The sequence below is a fragment of the Mytilus edulis genome, chromosome 7, assembly GCF_963676685.1.
Source record: "Mytilus edulis chromosome 7, xbMytEdul2.2, whole genome shotgun sequence".
Taxonomy (NCBI): Eukaryota; Metazoa; Mollusca; class Bivalvia; order Mytilida; family Mytilidae; genus Mytilus; species Mytilus edulis.
In genome coordinates this window covers 46,586,905-46,610,341 of record NC_092350.1, presented here as the reverse complement: position 1 = coordinate 46,610,341, position 23,437 = coordinate 46,586,905, and the positions used below count along the sequence as shown (strand labels likewise).

The 23,437-nt window shown below is 32.5% G+C and overlaps 2 protein-coding genes across 2 annotated transcripts; both read left to right on the top strand.

The window, feature by feature from the left end:
- The first annotated feature begins 2,567 nt into the window (after positions 1–2,567).
- Positions 2,568–7,419, top strand: LOC139481620 (uncharacterized). Its single transcript, XM_071265056.1, has 3 exons — positions 2,568–2,837; positions 3,650–5,734; positions 6,177–7,419. Exons 2-3 carry the CDS (start codon positions 3,670–3,672, stop codon positions 6,485–6,487), a joined length of 2,376 nt encoding a protein of 791 aa, XP_071121157.1. The 5' UTR covers positions 2,568–2,837; positions 3,650–3,669; the 3' UTR covers positions 6,488–7,419.
- Positions 7,420–9,640: 2,221 nt separating this feature from the next.
- On the top strand, positions 9,641–20,732 carry LOC139481619 (uncharacterized). Its single transcript, XM_071265055.1, has 3 exons — positions 9,641–9,682; positions 17,328–19,396; positions 20,005–20,732. Exons 2-3 carry the CDS (start codon positions 17,344–17,346, stop codon positions 20,310–20,312), a joined length of 2,361 nt encoding a protein of 786 aa, XP_071121156.1. The 5' UTR covers positions 9,641–9,682; positions 17,328–17,343; the 3' UTR covers positions 20,313–20,732.
- The last annotated feature ends 2,705 nt before the right edge of the window (positions 20,733–23,437 follow it).

Sequence of the window (23,437 nt, the reverse complement as noted above, 5' to 3'; positions counted from 1 at the left end):
CTAAGAAGTTCCTGCATGAAGTCAGCCTCATAATAATAAAGAAATAAGTCGGCAAGTAGAGGGGCACAGTTTGTTCCCATTGGAATGCCGACAGTCTGTTGAAAAACACGTCCTCCGAACGTAACAAATATGTTGTCAATCAAGAAATCAAGCATCTTGATAATATCAGTTTCAGAGAATTTTTTGTTTGAATCAGAGTGATTCTTTACAAAGTAGGATTTATCCCTCCCTAAGACAAGATACTTGTTTCTACGTTGGCCATTCTTTTTTATGAAGCAAAGTAATACCAGCTCTTTCAATTTGTCTTTTAGTTAGGAATGTGGAATACTTATGTAAAGAGTAGAAAAGTCAAATGTTTTAATACTGTTACAAGATGAAAGATAATCTATGCAAATCAAACTTTGCTTTATCATCTCAAATTCAATTGTGAAAGTCAATCTTTGTTTTAAGAAAATCCTACCATTGTTTTGCATAGTTTTGCTTTAAAATTATGTACTAACAATAACTTGCCGCAAAATAGATTAAAGCAAATGAAATATCTGATACAGAAGTTTTTAAAAAAAAAAGGACCAGGGGTTTCTTTTTTACTGTTTATGATCCACAAAAATAAGCTTAAAGGATCATATTTGACAGCAATGACAAAAAGTTACCTTTTTGAAATACACGGATACTTCTTTGTAGTACAGGATGTACGTGTATCCCGTTATTCGTTAGGTGCATGAATGAGTGCGTTGGTCAAAACACAAAATATGAGGGTCAAAAGTGTAAAACTATCACTGGAATAAGCCTATTTCTAAGTTTACCTTAAAAGTATAATCCAATCTTGAGTGATACTATTTAATGGAGGTCAGTAAATTTTTCTTGACTGTTTATCTCGGTGCACTCATAAAGTCAATAACAGATCTTTTCTTTGCACATTCTAAAGAGTTATCTTTTTTTTTAATTTTTTTTAATTTTTTAAAGATTTCAATCGTTCGATATATCAAATATCTTGTAAGTAGGGATGTCAACTCGGTGAAGATTTACTAATCGATTACTCGTTGGATTTTCCGACCGATACTCGAGTACTCGCTCGGTAAAACATTTACAAAAAAGAAACACAAAATTATAACCAGTTTTGTACATGTATTGTGGGTTGTTGTCTTATGATCGAAAACCCTCAACATTATTACCTAGGGCTAGATAATAGTCCAAGGAATTGTATATCATAAATAATAACTCATTTGCTACATGGACTAATTATGTAAACTGCTAAATAATCTAATCAAGTAATCAATTTTAACATATCTAAGGAAAAATTATTACTCAAACAACAGTATTTGGGAACCGTAGAAAAACACATTTAATCATCTACAAAGGGGTGATGATTAAAACTAACTGATACAATTAATAATTGTCTGAGGGTCGTGCAACGAATTTATTCTTATTCAAAAATGTTATATTGTCACTGGTCAAGCGATTTCTCCATTTGTCAGGTAACTAACAGTTCTGCTGAGGAAAATATATGTTCGAACGGTACAGAGATGGCAAAGTGAATACAATTAGCTAACAACGTAAGCCTTGTAAACATGATCTTATTCATATATCCTATATGTACATCTGTGTGGAGGAATTTTAAATGACAGTTAAACTTTAATTTTTAATAATTTTGGTGAAGGTATAACAATTTCCCGGGCGCTCTCAATAAACAAATGTTTTTGTTTATAAATTTCGGAAAGCAACGACATTCCAACAGGAAAACCGATTAGTCGAGTCTCATTTTGGTAATCGATACTCGGTTCTATCGAACGATACTCGAATACTCGAGTACTCGTTGACATCCCTACTAGTTAGTATTAAAAAACAAACAATGTTTCAAAATGTACTTTCACCCCGCCGCATGTTTGCGTCTGTCCCAAGTCAGAGGACTCTGGCTTTTGTTACTCTTTCAGGTCTTTTTTTAACTTGAGTTCATATTTACTTTTTGGAGTTTAATGTGATGTCCATTTTCAATGAACTAGTACACAATTGTATTTAAGGACCAGCTGAGGACCAGCTCCTTGTAAGGGTTTATCTCGCTGCGTTGAAGACCCATTGGTGGCGCATTCGACTGTCGTCTGCTCTTTGCTCGGGTTTTTGTCTCTATTATTTAAATATTCCCAATTTCCATTCTCAATTTTATAATATGTGTTGTTTGAAAAATATTAGTGTACTAGCAATATTCTGTTTTTATGTGTATTTTTCACAAGTCCTTAGTTAGATGTTTCAATGATGTTCAAATCTACAAGACGACTAGCTTTCTTCATTGTTCTTCCATTATAAAGCATTGAGTTAACACCATAATTCCTACTTCACGTGGCTGCGTCTGTATACATCCAATCAACGAAACGAACGTCCCACTTTAGCAATGATTTGTTTGCGGGATTAGAAAAGGCCATGGATTATCATATTTCTGTATTCAAAATTCATATTCAGGTATAGCAAAATAGTATAAATGCGTGTAATGAAAACAAACATACCTTGTTATCTAGTGTTTATAAATAAAAATAAAGTACACATGTTTATATCTTTTTATCGGCATCAGGTGACTTGAAGGATACATATACTATCAAGTGCATAACATTTTCTAAAAATACAAATAAATAATCAAGAACAGATATCATATTTTTGGAAATATAAAACTGAAATTCAAACTTTGATCCTCAAAAATAGTTGTCTTATATCAGTATAAAAGGCGAACATCCAGTGTTAAATATATATCGGGGGACTGATTGGTACTCTATCTGTTACTAGTTTTCTCATCAAAGCGCTGCTGAAATATCAATTGAAATAACTAATTCATCATGGTGTGAGCACTGGTAAGTCGATGATAACACAGTTATAAGTCTTGTTAAAGTATAATGAACAACATAACTATATACATCTAAGTTAATTAAACTTAAACAAGAATCAGCTTACCATTTTGATTTGATCGTCACTGAAGTATTCCAGGCATAGATTACCTTAGCCGTATTTGGCACAACTTTTTTGACTTTTGAATCCTCAATATTCTTCAACTTTGTACTTTGTTTTAGCTTTATAAATGTTTTGATATGAGCGTCACTGATGAGTCTTATGTAAACGAAACGCGCCTATGGCGTACTAAATTATAATCCTGTTTACTTCGTAGTACTGTAAATTCAGAAATTATTGCATGCATTTATTATTGCGATTTTGTCATTTTAGACTGAAATGCGATTTAAATTTTTACGATTTTGAGAAAAATCCTGTTTAATTCATATAAAATATTTCAAAATGCGAGTTTAAATTATTGCATTTACAACGCATTTACAACGCTGTCGCATTTTTCGCAACAATAGAAACCTCGCAATAATTTCTGAAATAACAGTACTTTGTTTAGTCTTTTAACTTTTTTGGATTGGAACGCCATTGATGACTCTTTTATAGACTAAGCGCGCATCCTGATATCCTTGGTGAGTTTATTTACAAATACATTGTCGATGCCACTGCTGGTCAATAACTCTATTATCTTGCACTTGCTCTTATAAAAGATGTAATAGATTTTAAGTTATTCCATGGTTTTTAACTGGGTCTTATTTATAGATTTTATAAACATAAAGCTACTTTTGTCTCTTTTGATTTTTAAAATAACAAATTCTTTTTTTTACAGAAATTAAAGTTTTATTAAAAATGTCTATCCCTAAAAGAAATTCGACACACGAAATAGAGAAACATGGAATAGAGCCCGAATTAAAAGATATAAACCCTGGTCTTTTCTCGATGAAATTAAACTTGATGTACCTTGACCATGTGCAAATTGAACATACAAAAATATCTTTACTTGCTGCAAAACAGGAAGAACATCAAATAGTCCATGCTGTTATTGATTTAATGTTAACATTACTGGATAATCCATTACAAAACCGCCGGCGCATAGCTCACAATATTGAAAAGCTTGAACAAAATATCAAAGCGAACCCAAAGCACTTGAATACATTAGCTGACCTTGCAGTCTTATACAGAACTATAAATGCAGACGACAAAGCTGTTGCGATATATGAGACAACTAATGAAATATTGATAAGCAATGATCCTAATGATATTAAAGAAAAAGCAGTGTGCGTTCTTGAACAAGGTTATGCTGTATTATGTGACGAATTATCCCAAAACGAATTTGAAGCTCAGCACAAATTGGCTGATTCCTTGCAACGTATGCAGTTAGAAAAGAATATATCTGTTGGGAAGAAACACGATCTTCTTTGCCAGGCCTCGAAACACACAATCATTGCCCAACAAATGCTGTATCGTTCACTCAACTGTAAAACTAAAGACAATGTTTGTTATGGAAAGACATCAAGCATGATGCTGTTCAAAAAAGGGATTGAAAATACTGCATATCTCAAAGAACATGTTTACATATGGAAATATTATTTTGCACGAGCTTGCAATAGTGTGACGCTCATTTCAAGTACAAACGATATTAAAGCATGTGAATTGTATCTGTCGGTTCTTGGAAATCTACTTAAAGATAATAAAAGCTATGCCGTCTATAGGGCACGTGCATATGCTTGCATTGGTCACAGACTCGTGACCCGCAAGGAAGTCCACCAGGGAGATTTAAAGCATAGTCCATTATCAAATGATGAAATATTCCAAGTTCTAATGAAGGATCCGCTATCTGCTTTTGATTATGCAAATGCTGAACATGCACACGATGAGATTGTTCTTAATCGTAAAGGAAAAAGCTTGCTCTTCAGGTGTAAGTTTAGGCCTGAAACACCGGAAAATCAAAAACTTAGATATCTTACTGAGGCGGACACAGCACTATCCTTATCACTATCACTGAACCCTCGTATGGACCGTCTCAACTTTTCCGTACGAATGAACGTCTACTTTGAAATGTCAATCTTGAAAAATATTTCTAATGTCAGTAGATATAATTTTTTACAGAAGGCATTGGAAGACGGAAAAGCAGCAATACTTGTTAATTTGAAAGGAAATGACGTATGTAAAGTTGCTGAAATTTGTCAACGACTTGCGAAATATCCGAAATTTTTCTTATACGGACCAAAAGCTGTAACAAACAAAGAATACCTTTATATTGCTCTAGATTATCTGAATCAATATATCTGCGCAAAGGGTCAAACGTATTTCCAAGCATTCGCAATTGGAACTATTCACTATGACATGGGCGAATTTCGAACCGCTTTAGAATGGCATAAAAGAGCATTCCTACTCTCAGATTACAAACGTGCAATTGGTAATGTTAGAAAATTGTGCCTTTGTATTCTGAGATTAGAAGAGACAGCATCTGTTTATATAGAGTTTATTAATGCATTAACGTGTATTGCAAGCAAACTGATTGATTTAGAATTTGTTAATACTTTAGTACCAAACAATCTTTGGAATGAATATCTTGGAAAGCTTTTGAGATTTCTTGACTTTTTAAAAACATTTCCACTAACAACAAAGCAGGTTGAAATAGCCGAGTATTTGAAGAACGTTTTATTAAAAAGAATCCTTATTTCAGTCCGTCAGTTTAGAAAATACCAATACACATCGTCTACAGGAAACATAGAATATGATTGGAGAACCTCAAGCTTCCCTCACCCAGTAATTGAGCCAGCGAGTGATCATCTGAACTTTGAATATGACTATTTTGCCATCATGAGTCATGAAAATTCTGGTTGGATTGAATGTTTTCTTAAGAAGCAGTTGAGCACTCAGATGCTTTATAATGATATGACATTTACAGGTATGTTTAAGCTATATTAAAGTAATATGGTTATAGACATTACCATTTGAAATTTAAAATTATAAGGATATAATCTTTTATAATTAAAATAAAGTAATTTGTTTTTGATTTTCTAAAATGGTTCATTGTGATTTATATGTATGATCAACCTAAAACTAATTATGAATAGGGACGTCAGATTTACTTTGTCAGTTTTTTGAAAACACATTCTTAGAATTGACATACAATAACAGGGAGACGATGTTCATACCTCTCTTATAGAGTCAAACCATTGGTCAGACTATATCTTGTTAAGCAGTTCAACTAATGTACCGATATCCGAGTAAATTAATGAGGAGGTAGTCAATAAAAAATGACAAAATATAAAAAAACGAAGGCCCAACCATTAAATCTTACTATCTTAATAATGTTTGATACATTTTATAATTTTTACTCGTTTAAGCTTGTCCTGAAGTTATCACATATGACTCCTGTTCAACGTTATTGGAGACGACCATTAACGGTATCAATAAAAGTCGAAATGTCATACTCGTTCTTTCAAATGATTTGTTGACCAGAGAATGGTGCGTGCTGAAGTCAATAATTACAGAAACGTTACAGAAAAGACATGGCATTCTATTGGTTATTTTACTGGATAATTGTGATGTACCGCCAGAAATAGATTCTGAACATTTATTGTACTTTGATTTCACCGACGAGAAGAACATCCCTACGGAAATTCATAACTTGAAACTGGCGTTGCTGTCAGTTTAATAAATGATAATATGACAAACAGTTTCAATTATGTTCAATGTTTGCATTCATGAAATCCTACGCTATACAAACAATTGTTTGGATTTTATAACGTCTATAACTATTCTAGTGACATGAATTTACATATGAGAGGTTGAACATACAACACATTTTAGTATGTATACAATTATCTTTCAATCATATTATTAATCACATCCAATCAATCATACTACAATCAATATATTGTATCGGAATATCTTCTTTGTAGTATATTTTATATAACATTTGTTTCCGTACATTTCATTTATAGTCAGATTGAATTTTCATTATGAAATTTAGAGGAAGCTAAAAGCTAGATTAATTATAATGTTATAATTTGAATTGAACTTTCCGACGAAGTTTGGGTTGGACTTGGATTTATAGCACAATATTTGCTTGATGTAGTGATTTTCATTTGTAGCAGATGAATATAAACATACAAAAGGATAGCAACAATAGACGATAAGAGATGGTCTTTTATATATTATTATGATTTAATTGTATCGTTTATAATTGATTAAAACGACTATTAGAAGACTAAAAACCGCAATGTGAACTCTTTTCCTGATGTTGTACTAGTATTTATCTAATACAACTATGTTAAGAACTAGGACTGGTTTATTACAATATTTTTCTCCGTTTTTTCTTTTATATACAATTATGTTGGTGCATTAGGGACGTTTGGTTTTCTAAAGTCGCATCTAGAAAATCACTGTATGAGTCAATGTAATACAAGGACATTATAGTAGCGCGTTAACATAGATTACATATTTTTAATCCATGGTTTGTATTGCTCAGTCGTTAGTTTCATTTTTTGTTTTTTATGTGGTGTTGTTTGTTTGTTTGTTTGTCTCTTTTATATTTTAGCAAAGGCGTTGTCAGTTAGGTTCGACTTATGAGTTTGAATTTTCATTTCCTAGCTACAAATACTGATATTAGTATACGCACAGTCAAAAGCTCTTATACATCTTATAAAACATAATCTGTATTATTTCCTGCTTCAAAACAAATATTGTAACCTATTGATTAAAAAATAAAGTAATTTAACTATTTTGATCTGAGCGTCACTGATGAGTCTTATGTAGACGAAACGCACGTCTGGCGTATAAAATTATAATCCTGGTACTTTTGATAACTATTATCACTTGAATATCTGAAAAAAATCGATGACATGTATGCAACGAATTTGGCGAATGTCCAATGTTCTTTCGCAATCTCTTTTGAATGATCGGGTTAACCTTGGTTTGTATTCTATTTGAAAAGTCATGATATAACCTATTTGTTTATTTCAGGCGTTTCATTATCAGTACTGTATTCAGAAAATGTCAAACTTTGACAATGCATTTGTACTAGTTTTATTTTCATAAGATAAACGTCATCAATCAATATGTTATCATTATGCAACACTTGACACATATAATTAAGTCGAACTCTAGTTTATGATAACCACGTACAGAAATGAAAGTAGGTTGTTGTTTTATGGAAATCAAATTCAATACATTGAACTTTACATAATATAAAATGTGTTTTCTACAACATTTTTCTAAACTGCTACCGTCTGTGTTCTGTAACAAGCCCGTGTCTTTGTTTTGTAAGTGCGAGGAATACATTTACAACAAGATGAGCCAATGTTGTGATTATTTGCCCGAATTTGACTATCATGTTTGTCCTTTCTTGTTTCAATCACTTCGATGTTTTACCCAAGTCAATACCTTTCTCCTCCAGTGTCAAAGGATATATGACTTGTCATTTATGTCAAGATACTGAGCCAACTTATTAATTTTTTGACCGACGTTGGCTAAACATCTTGTCCTTTTGGGTTGTATCAACTTTAAATTCTTTTAATCAGCTTTAGATTTTTAAATACGTTCGTTCACAAGCATCAACAAGAGGACATCAGTTGATATGGTGGATCAAACGTAGTTACATTAATGCTATAGTAATTTGAAATAATCCTGTTTTACTTTGAGACCGTTAAAACAAATGATTTTTTCGTGCATCAACATGATCACAATGGTTCCATTTTTTAATCTTTTAAAGTTGTTTTTACGTTTTCATATGTTTTGGATAATCATATGATTATCAAATGAAAGATGGAGAACATACAAAGCATATCCAAAGCGTAAAGACAGATTCAATTCTTGTCTATGAATTAAAAAAACGTGCTGTCTATGTTGTTTAATTTGGTTATGTTATGTGTTATGTTACATTGGTCATGTTGGTTATTGTTTTCTTTATGTTTTGTTTTAATTCATCATGGTCATTTCTACTTTCCGTTTCGAAATGAATATACAATGTATTTCCAATACCGTTTTAATGACAATTAAATTAAACTCGATTTAAATGATAAGCATCAGAATTATAAAATACATATAATATATATTTGAGTTAATATACCATCTTTATCACACGCCCTCATACTTTTCGTCTGCATGCACAAAAAAAGGCAAGTGCCATGAAAAAAAGAATTACTTATATTTCGCAAATGCAAACTTGTTAATGTTCAATGATGTTGAACAAAAATAAATTACGAAGCTGATACATGTCAGCTATAAAAAAAATGTTTAATATTTAATTTTCTACATAAGGAAATGTCCGTATCAAGTCAGGTTTATGTAAGTTGTAACCTAGTTCGATAGCTCACATGTATCACAGTCGTACACATTTTAATGATGCAGCGAGGACTAAAAATGCCCATCGATTTTGTCAAATACTTTGGAAGTAATCTGTTACTTGGAAAGACAGTAGTTTGGATGTCCAAAAGTCAAAGTCAATGATCAATCATGTCAACACACGTTCTAACTACTGGACTGATAATACCATTGGGTACGACTACTCAAACAACAGTGGTATCCTTATGATGTAATCTGCGTGGTAATAGTTTTATTTGTAGAATACATTTCAACCGAAATATATTAACGACCCTATTTCCAGAAATCAATCAACGTCGTTTGATAAATTTAAGGAAAAGTAATTAAGATTTTCCGAAAATACAAAGTGTAGTCATAAATAGATAAGGACTAAAAACACCGGTTTTCTACAGTCGATTATGTATTTCCCACTTGTACGTATATTAATTAGGGTGAGTCAGATAAGAGGTGTATATACTTTGGTGTGATAACAAATAAGACTACCTTTGTAAAGTTCTTCATATGTATTTGTGGAAATAACCGTTACGTAAGTTCCGTTTATCATTTATGTTAATGTGGTTAATGCGAATGTGTAAAAGCTGAAAATAAAAGGTAAATTAAAATGTGATCAACAGTTTATCATAGAAAAACACCATATTAGAAATTCATTTATTGAATATAATCAGTTGACATTTTTCACTGTATTTTACATAAGGTAATGCCAGTATCAAGTAAGGATTATAGCATTTGATTTCTATTTGTTTGATGTGCTTCAGTGATTCATTTTATAAAGGAATGTTCGCTTCTCATTGCCTTTAATGTTCCTTAATTTTGTTCTTTTTTTTTCATACTTTCTTGGCCATCACTTTGTAAACTAAGGTTAACCCCGTATAAAATAAAATAAAACAACAACTGTTGCTAGCTATAAGTTGACAATCAATATTGAAAATACACTTTCACTGTATTTGTTGAAATAAAAGTTTTATAATTCTGTTGAGGCATTAGTTTCTTTCATTAAATGCAAAAATCGTAAACGGCAAAAGCATACGTACAGACAAGGCGAACTGTTTGTTTCTGTCAAATTTAAAACAAAGGTTAGCTTATAAGTTGCAAATACACTCAACTTATGGTATTTAAGGTAGATGGGGTGTCTAAGTTATAATCCATAGAATTTTTTAAAATTTGCAAAAATGTAGTTTATATCATGCTTTTTAGAAAATAATAATTAAAAAATGGGTCACGGGGATTGTTTTCAAGCTACATGGTGTTCAAAATTGACAGATTTTGTATAGATTATGCATGGAAAACCTAATTTTCTGCATAAAAGCGTAAACTACGACATAGAATTTTGAGATAACATATGAGAAGATAGCTTTTACAGTATACTTTCAGTGTAGAAAAGGGAAAAAAATGGGTCACCGGACTCGTTTTCTTGCTACATAATAAAATAGGTAAATTCCTAACACATTCTATTGTAAAAGTACCTTTATCTGAATTATCTGCCCTTGCATTTGAGTTGCCTCACCTTATGTGGTGAAGTTGGAAAAAATTTAATAAAAAAAAAGTTTCTGTTTTTTATAATATACAACCATGAATATGATAAATCATGTCATTTTCTAAATTGGAATGAAAGTTCTTACACAGGAATTTACTACTACTCTCAAAATTTTCACATTCTATTAAAGATCTAGGCCTTGTTTTCTGGTATTTTCAAATTTAAGATGGAGGAAGACACCCTTTCTACCTTAATTCCGTTTATTTACTGTGTCATCATTGTTAATTGTACTTTTCAAATTGTAAGCCAAAAAAGAAAACAACTCTCATATTCCTGACTTGATATGGGCATTATGTTTGCACTTGTCCTAAGTCAGGATTCTGATGTACAATAGTTGTCGTTTGTTTATGTAATTTATACGTGTTTCTCGTTTCTCGTTTTTTATATAGACTAGACCGTTTGTTTTCCCGTTTGAATAGTTTTAAACTAGTAATTTTGGGGCCCTTTATAGCTTGTTGTTCAGTGTGATCAATGACTCCGTGTTGAAGCCCATACATTGACATATAATGGTTTACTTTTATAAATTGTTATTTGGATTGAGAGTTGTCTCATTGACATTCACACCACATCTACCTATATCTAATTACTTTATATAGAGAATTAAATATTAAATATGGTTTGAAAGCTCACATGCACAACAGTCGTATACAGCTTAAAGATGCATTTTCGATATCACAAACTGGTCAAAACATTTACTAAATTTTATCACCGGTATAAGGAAATAATTCGTAAATATAACTCAACATGCGGCCATCTTATACGTTCAGGTATTTCACATCAAATTTTTTATGGTAATATTCTTTACAAAGCACAAAAATGTCAGTATTCACCTCAAAAGCTTACAAAACCTTTAAACAGACTTATTAAAAAGGGATATAGTTACGATACTGTTGCATATTTTGACTTTAATATTGATTCACTTATAGGGTCTTTGCATCGGAACTAAACACATTTATTTAAAAAAAAAAAAACAGTTGTTGGCATGACACGGGTTATATAAAAAGAAGATGTGGTATGATTGCCAATGAGACAACTATCCACAAAAGACCAAAATGACACAGACATTAACAACTATAGGTCACCGTACGGCCTTCAACGATAAGCAAAGTCCATACCGCATTGTCAGCTATAAAAGGCCCCGATAAGACAATGTAAAACAATTCAAACGAGAAAACTAACGACCTCATTTATGTAAAAAAAAGAACGAAAAACAAATATGTAACATATAAACAAACGACAACCACTGAATTACAGGCTCCTGACCTGGGACTGGCACATACATAAATAATGTGGCGGGGTTAAACATGTAAGCGGGATCCCAACCACCCTAACCTGGGACAGTGGTATAACAGTACAACATAAGAATGAACTATAAAAATCAGTTGAAAAAAGGCTTAACTCATCAGATGGACAAGAATACAAGTGGACGTGGCCAGGTACTTATACATCCCGACACAAAAAGACACCATGAACAGATCTGAGAGTACTCACAGTTATCTGACAGCTAGTTCAAAGCCACTAACAACTAATAAAAAAATCATGCATCTAAGACTAAACTATCAATCCGTACTCATCCAACATCCAATGGGTTTAGTGAAAAGACGTCATAAACAGCCAGAGAAAAACATGACCTTGTGCAATGCCAAGTTACAGGTATCGACAGATTGTAGATCCATGAATATGTATATAACATACTAGTAATATTTAGTTAGCTTTTAATTTATTGATAACAAAATCAGTATTTATACCAATAAAAATAATATTCAATGATCTTATTACAGTGTTGAATAGGTAACCTTTTAGAATAAGTTTATTTAAAGGAGCGACAAGTTAACATGGATCATTTCTAAATTTCCGGGCACGGTTTACAACATTTCCGTAAAAATGAGGATGTGCTATCCCGTTTGAAATAAGTTTTCTACAGATACAACTAAACTTCAAAACCAAATCTTTATATCTATGGTAAAATTTAGTAAAGGTTTTAAGTAATTTATGGTTACGATATCCCTGGTTTAATAATTTACTAGTAATGCATAGGTTGTTCTTCTCATTAATTTTATGATAGCATGATACCAAACCCTTAACGGGAGGGATTGTGCCTGATATTCATATGATGAAGACATACTCTTTCAATCAGTTTAATTGAGGTCTGTAGCTGGCATGTCACTTAACTGCCAGTAGTCTGTTGTTATTTATGTATTATTGTCATTTTATTTATTTTCTTATGTTACATCTTTTGACATCGGACTCGGACTTCTCTTGAACTGAATTTAAATGTGCGTATTGTTATGCGTTTACTTTTCTACATTGGCTAGAGGTATAGGGGGAGGGTTGAGATCTCATAAACATGTTTAACCCCGCCGCAATTTTGCGCCTGTCCCAAGTCAGGAGCCTCTGGCCTTTGTTAGTCTTGCATGATTTTAATTTTAGTTTCTTGTGTATAATTCGGAGTTTAGTATGACGTCCATTATCACTGTACTAGTATAACATTTTTTAGGGGTCAGCTGAAGGACACCTACGGGTGCGGGAATTCTCGCTACATTGAAGACCCATTGGTGGCCTTCGACTGTCGTCTGCTCTGTGGTCGGGTTGTTGTCGCTTTTACACATTCACCATTTCCTTTCTCAATTTTATTTTTACTGCATTGTGGACAGAAAATGTCGGAAGTTTTTGCACAATCATTTAAAGGGTATCTATTCCTGGCAAAGAAAGTTTTGTGTGTGTCGACCAATTTTCAATTTTAGTTTTACTATGTCATATATATACATGATATATATATAAAAGAAGATGTGGTGTGATTGTCAATAAGACAACTCACCATAAGAGACCAAAATAACAAAGCAATTAACAACTATAGGTCACCGTACGGCTTACAACAATGAGCAAATCATATTCCGCATAGTCAGCCATTAAACCCCACGGAATGACAATGAAAAACAATTCAAACGAGAAAAATACGGCCTAATTTATGTACAAAAATTAAACGAAAAACAAATACGTAACGTTAACACATAAGCAAACGACAACCACTGAATTACAGGCTCCTGACTTGGGATATGCACATACATACACAATGTGATGGGGTTAAACATGTAAGCGGGATTTCAACCCTCCCCTTACCTGGAACAGTGGTGTAACACTACAACACAAGAACGAACTGTAAAACTCAGTTGAAAAAGGCTTAACTTTTCATGTCAATATACGTTCTGACTACTGTACTGATGATACCATCGTGTAGGAAAACCCTACAAGCAGTGACATCCTTTTGACTTAATCTGCGTGTTAGTGGTGTCATTTTAAAATACATGTAAACACGAAGATATTGAGAAACACTATTTCCTTAAATCAATCAACGTTATTTTATAAAATGAAAATAAAAATAAATTTCCGAAAATACTAAGTTAAGTCATAAATAGATAAGGACTAAAACACCGTCTTTCTACTGTTGATAAAGTACTTCTCTCTATTACGTATATAAATTATTGATAAGATAAGAGGTGTAGATATACTTTGGCCAGCTAATTGGTAAGTTAACATACAAGACAAACTTTGTAGAGTGTTGTATATTGATGTGTGAAATTAAACGTTACATAAGTTCTGTTTATCAATTATTTTACGTTTTGTTAAGGTTGAATGTGTAAAAGCTAAAGATATAAGATATTTAAATAAAAAAATGAGCAACGGTTCATGATAGAATAGAAGTTTGAGAAAAAATCATATTGGACATTTATTTTTATAACAAATCAGTTGATTATTTGTAATGGTCTTTTACCATAACAAAACCCTAACAAGTTTGTAAATAATACTAATATTCGTATATACTTATTGTTATTTAGAAAAAGAGGGATGAAAGATACCAAAGGGACAGTCAAACTCATAAATCTAAAACAAACTGAAAACGCCATGGCTAAAAATGAAAAAGACAAACAGAAAAATAATAGTACACATGACACAACATAGAAAACTAAAGAATAAACAACACGAACCCCACCAAAAACTAGGGGTGATCTCAGGTGCTCCGGAAGGGTAAGCAGATCCTGGTCCACATGCGGCACCGGTCGTGTTGCTTATGTGATAACAAATCCGGTAAATAGTCTAATTCGGTAGGTCACATTCAGGAAAGGGAAGGGGATTGTAGTTACGACGTAAGGAACATATCCGATATCATTTGTGATACGGTTATACCATAACGGTCAACCAACTCGTGATGGCGTCCGTAAAATTTACGACGGGATGAACACATTTGTCTATTATTTTGTATTTTGAAATAATGCGTTCGGTTTGTACTAAAATATCATGCTTTGGTGGTCTTTATCTGTACTTTGTATCAATAACCATCAAACATTTTGACAAACACGTTTGTTGTGATTGCCCTTGAAGCCATTTGCATTGCAACGATAGCTTCACTGTTTATCTCTTTGCAATGTGTGCTGTATTTTTCAATCTTAATATTTAGTTACAACAGCTGTTGCAATGGCTTGACACAATGTGTTATATTAAACACAATTACAGACATGTTTCTCGTATTTAGTTTTAATATCACTTCTGTATCTTGTGCCTCTCTTTTACATATGTCACACAACTACCATAGTCCTGCCTTATTACAAGTCTTTCGATATGTAGAACATAAAAGATCAAACTTGGCTTTAAGGCTTGTTTAATTTGAAGATGCGTGGCACATACTGAAAGAAAATGTAACCAAATACATCGTTAGTAATCTTTGCGTTTGCAAGAAAGTTTTGTGTATGTCAAACTATTCAAATTTTAATTACGACCATGTCAATGATAATTCATATCAACACATGTGTTCTTTCTATTGGGCTTATTATACCATCGATTAGGATAAATTTACAAGCAGTTGTTTCTTTGGTGCTTTTTTTGTTATTTTTAAGTTCATTGTTCGATTGACAAACCTTGTTGCCATGAATAATTCAAAGTCGTATTATAAATCACAAAAAAGTAATTCGCATTTTCCTTAATTTAAATACACAAAATCTAGTCATAAATAGATAAGGACTGAAAACACAGCCTTCCTATTGTCAATTTAATTACTACTACCTTTTGGAAATTATATAAAGTACGTGGAGTCACATATGAGGTTAGATATACATTAGTCTGATAATTGGGAACATAAAGAATAAAGTATGACTAGCACTTCATATTGGTTTGAGGATTTAAACATTGCGTAAGTTATTTAAATCATTTATTTTACGTATTGTTAATGTTGAATGTTTTTAAAATAGCTAAAGAAATAAACTAAAAATGTGATCAACGGCACATCATATAATCATGCACAGTGATAAGTTGTGCAATCCCCCTTTCTTTCTTTGGTTATATATAAAAGTTTGTTTTATGAGTTTAAACATTGCCATAAAGTGCAGAGGTTTGGCTAGCCACAAAACCAGGTTGAACCCTCCATTTTGTGTCAAAATGTTCTTTACCAAGTCAGGAATATGGCAGTTGTTATTTTATAGTTCGTGTCTATGTAAGATTCATTGTTGTTTGTTTTTCTGTTGCAATTTTGTGTTCCGTTAATCAGTTGTTTTTCTCTTAAAGTTGATGTGTTTTCTTCGGTTTTAGCTTGTAACTCGTTTTCTCTCAATCGATTTATGACTTTTGAACAGCAGTATACTAATGTTGCCTTTTTCAATATCGATTATCATTTGCTGTTTGTTCTTTGTACATCGGAGAAGTTAAAATAATTCAACGACATCGAATGAAAGACTTGACATGCTCAATTGCCATTCTTTACGTGTGTTTTTCGTATGTATTTTACCCTCTTGAATAAGATTCATATGAGCAAGTCCATGTGATAGGGTACAAAAAGTATTTTTGATAAACTTTACCGGACACGTTATTAAAGTGTGTTATGATATTTTTGAAAAAAAATATACATTAATGTAAACATTCATATAATTGTCAATTATTTCACGAATTTGTTAGTTAAAACAGAAAAAAAATCCGCAGAGATATCTGATTTTTGGGTATTTGAGCAAGTGTAAAATTATTTGTTCCACGGACTAATGCTATATTGACCAGAAACTTAAAATTTAAGTCACTATAGAGGCAAAAAGTCAATAATTTTCATCAGTTCAAAAGTTTTAAAGAAAGGCAGACAACATTTAAACATGAAGGAAAATACAAAAAAAATATGTCATCTTGTGTTCTAGAAATTTAAATTTAAGTTAAGTTAAGTTATTTTATATTATATAGATCAACCGTCCGTGCACGGGATTCAAACCGTGCCCTGTTTGTTTGAATTTATATCATCGGAAGCGATAACCGTATCCCCACTGCTACCGGTGTTAACATGATTAATTGGCAAATCAAGACATTTAAAATGTCCTTTGAAAATGAATGAAATATATGAAAAAAGCATTAAAAATCGTAATAAAACTAAAAAAGGGAAGTGGGGAGGGGGGGGGGGGGGGGCGTATAGCCCACAGAGTCTGCTACCAATAATTATGGACACTTTTAAGAATTTTGTAAAATTTTCGTTTTTGTACCTTTTCGCATGGACTGGTTCATATTTAAGGGTTATTTTCACTCTTTTTTTAATTTAATACATATGTTCAAAATACATGAATATGTTTTGTATTGCAGACGCAATATCTATACATGCTTCTGTTTCTTTTAGATGAAACGGAAACAGAATGGAGACTAAGAAACCAGAATTGAATGAAATATGCCCCGGCTTATTCAGTATGAAATTAAACATGATGCATACATCAAACCAAGCGTGGATCGATAATCGGAAAAAAGCGTTAAACAATGCAAAAGACAAAGAACATCTTATAGTTCAGGATGTTGTTGAGCTAATGGTGATTGTAGTGGATAGTCCATCACAAAAACGTAGAAACAAGGCAACCAATATTGAAAAGCTTGAACGTAAGATAAAGCATAACCCAAATCATTTAAATACATTAGCTGACCTTGCAGTATTGAAAAGAAACAGCAATTTACCCGAAAAGGCTGCCATCTTAGAAGAGAGAATAAATGAAATCTTGAATAGCAGCGATCCAAATGACATCATTGAAAAGGCAATAAGTGTCCTTGAAAAAGGTTATGCTGCTTTATTTGAAGATTACACCGGAAGCGGAATTGAAGCACAGCAAATGTTATTAGAGTCTTTACAACTAATCAAGGTTGAACAAAATACTGCTGTAGGAAAGAAGAAAGGTGTTCTGAGAGAGGCTTCAAATTGCATACTCGATGCACGACGACGGATGTTTCAAGCACTAAACTGTAAAACAAATGACAGTTTCTATGATAAAAATTCTAGTGTGGAATTGCTCGAAAAAGGGTTGCAATATCTCTCAAATACTTCGTATTCGAAAGAAAAATATTACATTTGGAAATTTTACTATGGAATGGCTTACAGTAGAATGTCTGACATTGAAGTGGCCACAAGCAACAAAACATCCATAAGTGAGAAAGCTGTAAATCTATTCTGGTCAGTAATTGAGAACTTATCAAAAGACAACGAATGCTTCTCTATTTATAGAGCTCGTTCATATGCGTATATTGGCCATATTCTTATTTCCACACATAAACCCTCCGATGCCTATCCAAGTTACAGCTCATATGAAAATGACAAACAGTTTCAAGCCCTTCTTGGTACTCCGCTGTCTTCTTTCCAATGTGCATATAATGAACTTTCTAATGATGAGGTTGTTCTTAGTCGTGAGGGAATGAGTCTTTGGTTATTGTACAAGTTCGGTCCGGCTAAAAACATCGAATATCTTGAAAAGTCTGAAAGGCAATTATCGTCTTCCATATTACACAACCCTTACCTGCGCCGGTTTGACTTTTCGACCAGAATGAAGGTCTATCTGGAAATGTCCTCTTTGGAAGGTATTCCTCTTGAAAGGAGAGAAGATTTATTAAAGAAAGCGTTAGCGGACGGGAAAACGTCAGTAGGGCTAAATTTGAACGCAAGGGACGTATGTAAACTCGCTGAAATTTGTCAAAGACTAGCTAAGTTTCCAAATTTTTACCGGAATGGACCAAAAGCGGTTACAAACATTGAGTACTTACATGTAGCCCTTGATTACCTTAACCAGTGCTTTAAAGCAAAGGGTCAAAATTATTTCACAGCATACACATTTGGGGCAATTTATTTTGGTTTAGGCGAATTTAGGACCGCATCAGAATGGCATAAGAGAGCATTCATGATATCAGATTTTAAGTTAGGAAATGGAAATATCAAACCATTATTGTTTTCAATTTTGAGTTTGGGAGAGGGATCAAATATGTATGTCGAGCTCATTCAGGTGTTAACATATATAGCTAGAAAACGGAAGGACGTACAATTCCTTCGTACGTTAGTACCAAAAGTTCATGTGGAGGACTATCTAAGAAGTCTTTTAAATTTTTTCATTTTCTTACAAACCTTTCCACTCACGGCAGAGCAAGTTGAAATTGCAGAGACTTTGAAAGGTTGTTTAATCAGGAAAAACGTCTTAAAAGCTGACCAGGTAGGGGGTAGTCAGTACACAATAACTACCACTCAAGTCGTAGAATATGACGTAAAACCGGAAATTGTGTATCAACGTGTTCAAATGAAGACGGAACCTGTGGATGTTCAGCACAACTGGAGTTATGATTTCTGTATTATCACGAGTGGAGTCAATACTGGTTGGGTTCAATGCTTTCTACAACATCAGTTGAGCACACCAATGGTCGATAGCGACATGATCTTTACAGGTAGATATACAATATTATATTATCGAGCGTATCTTTAATACCCATTCAAATTACAATATATAGGTTTAAAGAAGTTTCTATTTTAACCCTCACAAAGATCTTATTTTTGGTCTAGAAACATGGATACATTTCTAGCAAACAAAAATATTACACACAAAGTGTCCATTTTGCCTGCGGTTGCAGTCGTGATATATGTATACATTAAATGCCGTATGTATGTAGCCATACATCATCCCTGTTTGCAAATTGACACCCGAAAAAGTGTTTGATTAGTACATATAATATATGTTTAAAACCACAATTGTCGTCTCTCAGCAATGTGCCTTATATGTGTTTTTTGTGATTCTTTGAATTTCTAACCATGTTCATCTACTTTGCCAAAAAAAAAACCAGTTTTTTTAATGTGCTTAGCCAGAATATCACTGAATTATAAGCCGTAAGGAAAACCATAATAGTGTGATAGTGAATGAAAAAATACATGACTAGAATATTTTTAGTCAATAGATATATCCAAATATATCTTTATTGATTAAAATAGTTAAGAAAAGAAACAAACGAATATATGTATTAAGTGAGCTTATTGTTAAAATATTTGTAATTCGTTTTAGGTTTTCCAGGCATTGATTATGACTCCTGTTCAACGTTATTGGAGACGACTATGAACGGTATAAAGAAAAGTCGGAAAAGCATACTAGTTCTTTCCAAAGACTTTCTGACAAGAGAATGGTGTCTGTTGAAACAGATAATTCTGAAAACGCTACAGAACAGATCGGACTTTTTATTTATAATTTTACTTGAAAAGTGTGATGTGCCATCGGAGATAGATGATGCACATTTATCGTACTTTGATTTCACTGATGAAATGAGGATTCCTTTTGAAACTCAACATCTGAAGTTGGCTTTACTTGAAAACTGATTGATTGAAAACAAAATCACATGTTCGCTCCATTTTTAATATTATGAATTCTGAAGCCGTAACTGTGATTTTGATTTGAAGAAGAGCAATAATAGTGTGTTTTTTTACCTTTTTGTTTGCTGTGCAAATGTTAATGATTTGTTTTTGTCATGAGGAGAAACCATTCGTTATTTAATGGGTATTATTCATATGCGTACTCTTGTTTTTTTAAAATTTCTTAATGTGATCTGCATGTGTAGGCAATGAGAGAGTGTATTCAATTTACCTGACGGGATCTAAAAATTAATATTAATTGCTTTCATTATGACTGTTTACTAAGGAATGGCTTCATACTTGCAACGCATAAGATGATACAAAAAAACTTACAGGAAATCTTCTTAGCTTCAAATGAATCATTTGCATCTATGTTTTACATTGCTTACTTATGCTTATGTCCAAAAGGTAGATTATAGACATTTGTCGTACCATGATTGACAGTCATTAATTGGTACTTTGTATGTATTCAAAGTAATCATTTTGAAGACGAGATTGAGGTAAAAGATATTTAGATAATAACAACCGTTTTTTGTTTTTTTTTTTGCTTAAAGAAATATTGCATTTATATATATGTGGTCCTAAATAAAACGATAGAACATTAAAAAGAAGATGTGGAATGATTGCCAATGAGAAAACTCTCCACAAGAGACCAAATGAAACAGATATTAACAACTATAGGTTACCGTACGACCTTCAACAATGAGCCCAGCTATAAAAGGTCCCGAAATGACAAATGTAAAATAATTGAAAGGACAAAACTAACAGCCTAATTTATTTACATCAAATGAACGAAAAACAGTTTTGTAACACACGACAAAGTCTGTTGACTTAGGACAAGCACATGCATAAAGAATGTCGCGGAGTTTAACATATTAGCTTGATTTCAAACCTTTCCTTACCTGGGACATCGGTGTAAAAGTATAACATAAAAACGAACTATACAAATCAGTTGAAAAAGGCTGAACTTATCAGATGGATAGATAAAAATGCATACAACAAAAACACTGATTAGACGTGGCCGGGTACTTCTATATCCCCCCCCCCCCCAAAAAAAAAAAAACACTGATCTGAAAGTACTCGTAGTTATTACAGCTAGTTCAAAGCCACTAACAATTTATAAAGATATGCTTCTAAGACTATTACCGATCAATTCACAACCAACATCCATTGAATTCGAAAAAGGCATTAACAGTCAGAGAAAAACATGATCTTGTGCAATGACAATATCTAATTGGCCAATTAGATAGAGACGCGCGCGGACGGTTAAATAATAGATAATGCATATTTTAAGGTTTTTCTTGTCGTAGAACACACCCCGAGGTGTGTTCTACGACAAAAAAAACCTTAAAATATGCATTATCTGACTTATATACCGTCAACAAAATATTAATTTTATAAAGATTTGTAAAATTTAGTATCCTATTTTACCGACAACACTAAAGTGGGATACTCCTTTCTAATGCGTTCAGGTTTTAATACGCCCTGCGGCTCATTTAGAATGTGAAATAAAACTCATTAAATAATTTAGATATAAACCTTTTAAAAATTATTATCCATACACAATAAAAATATTACTATAACTGCATGAAGTAAGACACAAATGTATTGTTACCATCCGATAACGGTGTATAACAAATACAAGTAATTTATTGTACCACTTAGCTTATGGAAAAGGGGGAGGGGGTATGTTTTTTTTCTATTTGTTATGCTATTTCAATCGCGGAAAAGTGGTTATTTTTTTAACAATTTTACTTGAATCGAATGGAAAATTCAGAAAGATTGTCTTTTGAATAGCAATACATTTTATTAAAAGATAATCCGGATATAATCATATACCCTCCGCACCCGACCCTTTCGTGAGTTACGTTAATGTTATTCAATAGAATATAAGATTATCTTATTAGTTGAGCATTTGATAGAGTAAAAAGTATACATAAATTTTAAAAAGTTAACATTGACACGAAGACGAATATAAATACATGTAGGTCACAGTATGATTTCCTATTCAGTGTGTATCGTTCTGAACATGCATAAAATATTTGCCACTGGACGTTAAGCAAGCAACCAAAAATCAATCAACCTTTTCAGCTTGATTCAATAAGATTTTCAAAATCTTACACACGAATATGTTAAATCTGGATTTATTTTATGAAAGTCTACACTAAAATTCATCTGACATATATGATAATGTTTCTTTATATGTTTATTGTAGCGATAAATTAACAAAACTTCACGTTATTTGTTTCTAAAATTAAAATGCGGGACAACAATGACGGTATCTTTTACACCTATCATCGATTGAACTTTAAAAAATACATTTCCAAATCGGCAACAAAAAACTAATTAGACGAATAAAGTTTTGAAGTAAATCATAGATTGCATGTTTATCAAGGAAAATAATGACCTCACACAGGTCATTATTTTATGCCTTGGAGCATATATCATTGAAACATGGTATCGTCCGGGTTGATTCTGAAAAAGAATGACCTGTCGTTCTGAAAGAAAATAACTCTATATAGGTATATAACACCAGGTAAACAATTGGAAATGAAGTCGAGAAAAAAGTAAAGACATTTAACATTATTAACGTTTACACTATTTTAAGAAAAAGCGTAAGAACCATTCAATTGAAAAGTCCTGTAAATTCAGATATAATGGCGTGGTTTTTTATCACTGCAAATAATGCGACTGAATGGGTATCGCAAAAATTAAAATTCTGATATCTGAAACATAGATCGGTATGCATTTTTAAACTTGCATTAAACGTCCATTCTTGAAAAATCGCAATAATAAAGGCACACAATAATTTCTTAATTTGATGTAACGCGTTGCAATGCTGGTGCAAGAAGTAGCAATTTATTTTTTTTGAGCATTTTTTCGCCGGGAAATGTTGTCAAACTGATTTTGATCATTTTAGCTCTCTTAAGTTATCTTAGCTCCTGATAAAGAAAACTAGATTTGATGTATGAATCACACATTAGGAATATGTTGATGAAGAAACTAAAAATCATATAGGTATATCTTACATTAACCCATACTAGGTTGTTGAAACCTATTGTGAGCCTGCTCTTGTATTTCTTCTGTGCGTA

Coding starts and splice junctions, on each gene's coding strand:
- LOC139481620 (XM_071265056.1), top strand. CDS start 3,670: ATGTCTATCCCTAAAAGAAATTCGACACACGAAATAGAGAAACATGGA. Junction 5,735..6,176: donor TAATGATATGACATTTACAG/GTATGTTTAAGC, acceptor TACTCGTTTAAG/CTTGTCCTGAAGTTATCACA.
- LOC139481619 (XM_071265055.1), top strand. CDS start 17,344: ATGGAGACTAAGAAACCAGAATTGAATGAAATATGCCCCGGCTTATTC. Junction 19,397..20,004: donor TAGCGACATGATCTTTACAG/GTAGATATACAA, acceptor AATTCGTTTTAG/GTTTTCCAGGCATTGATTAT.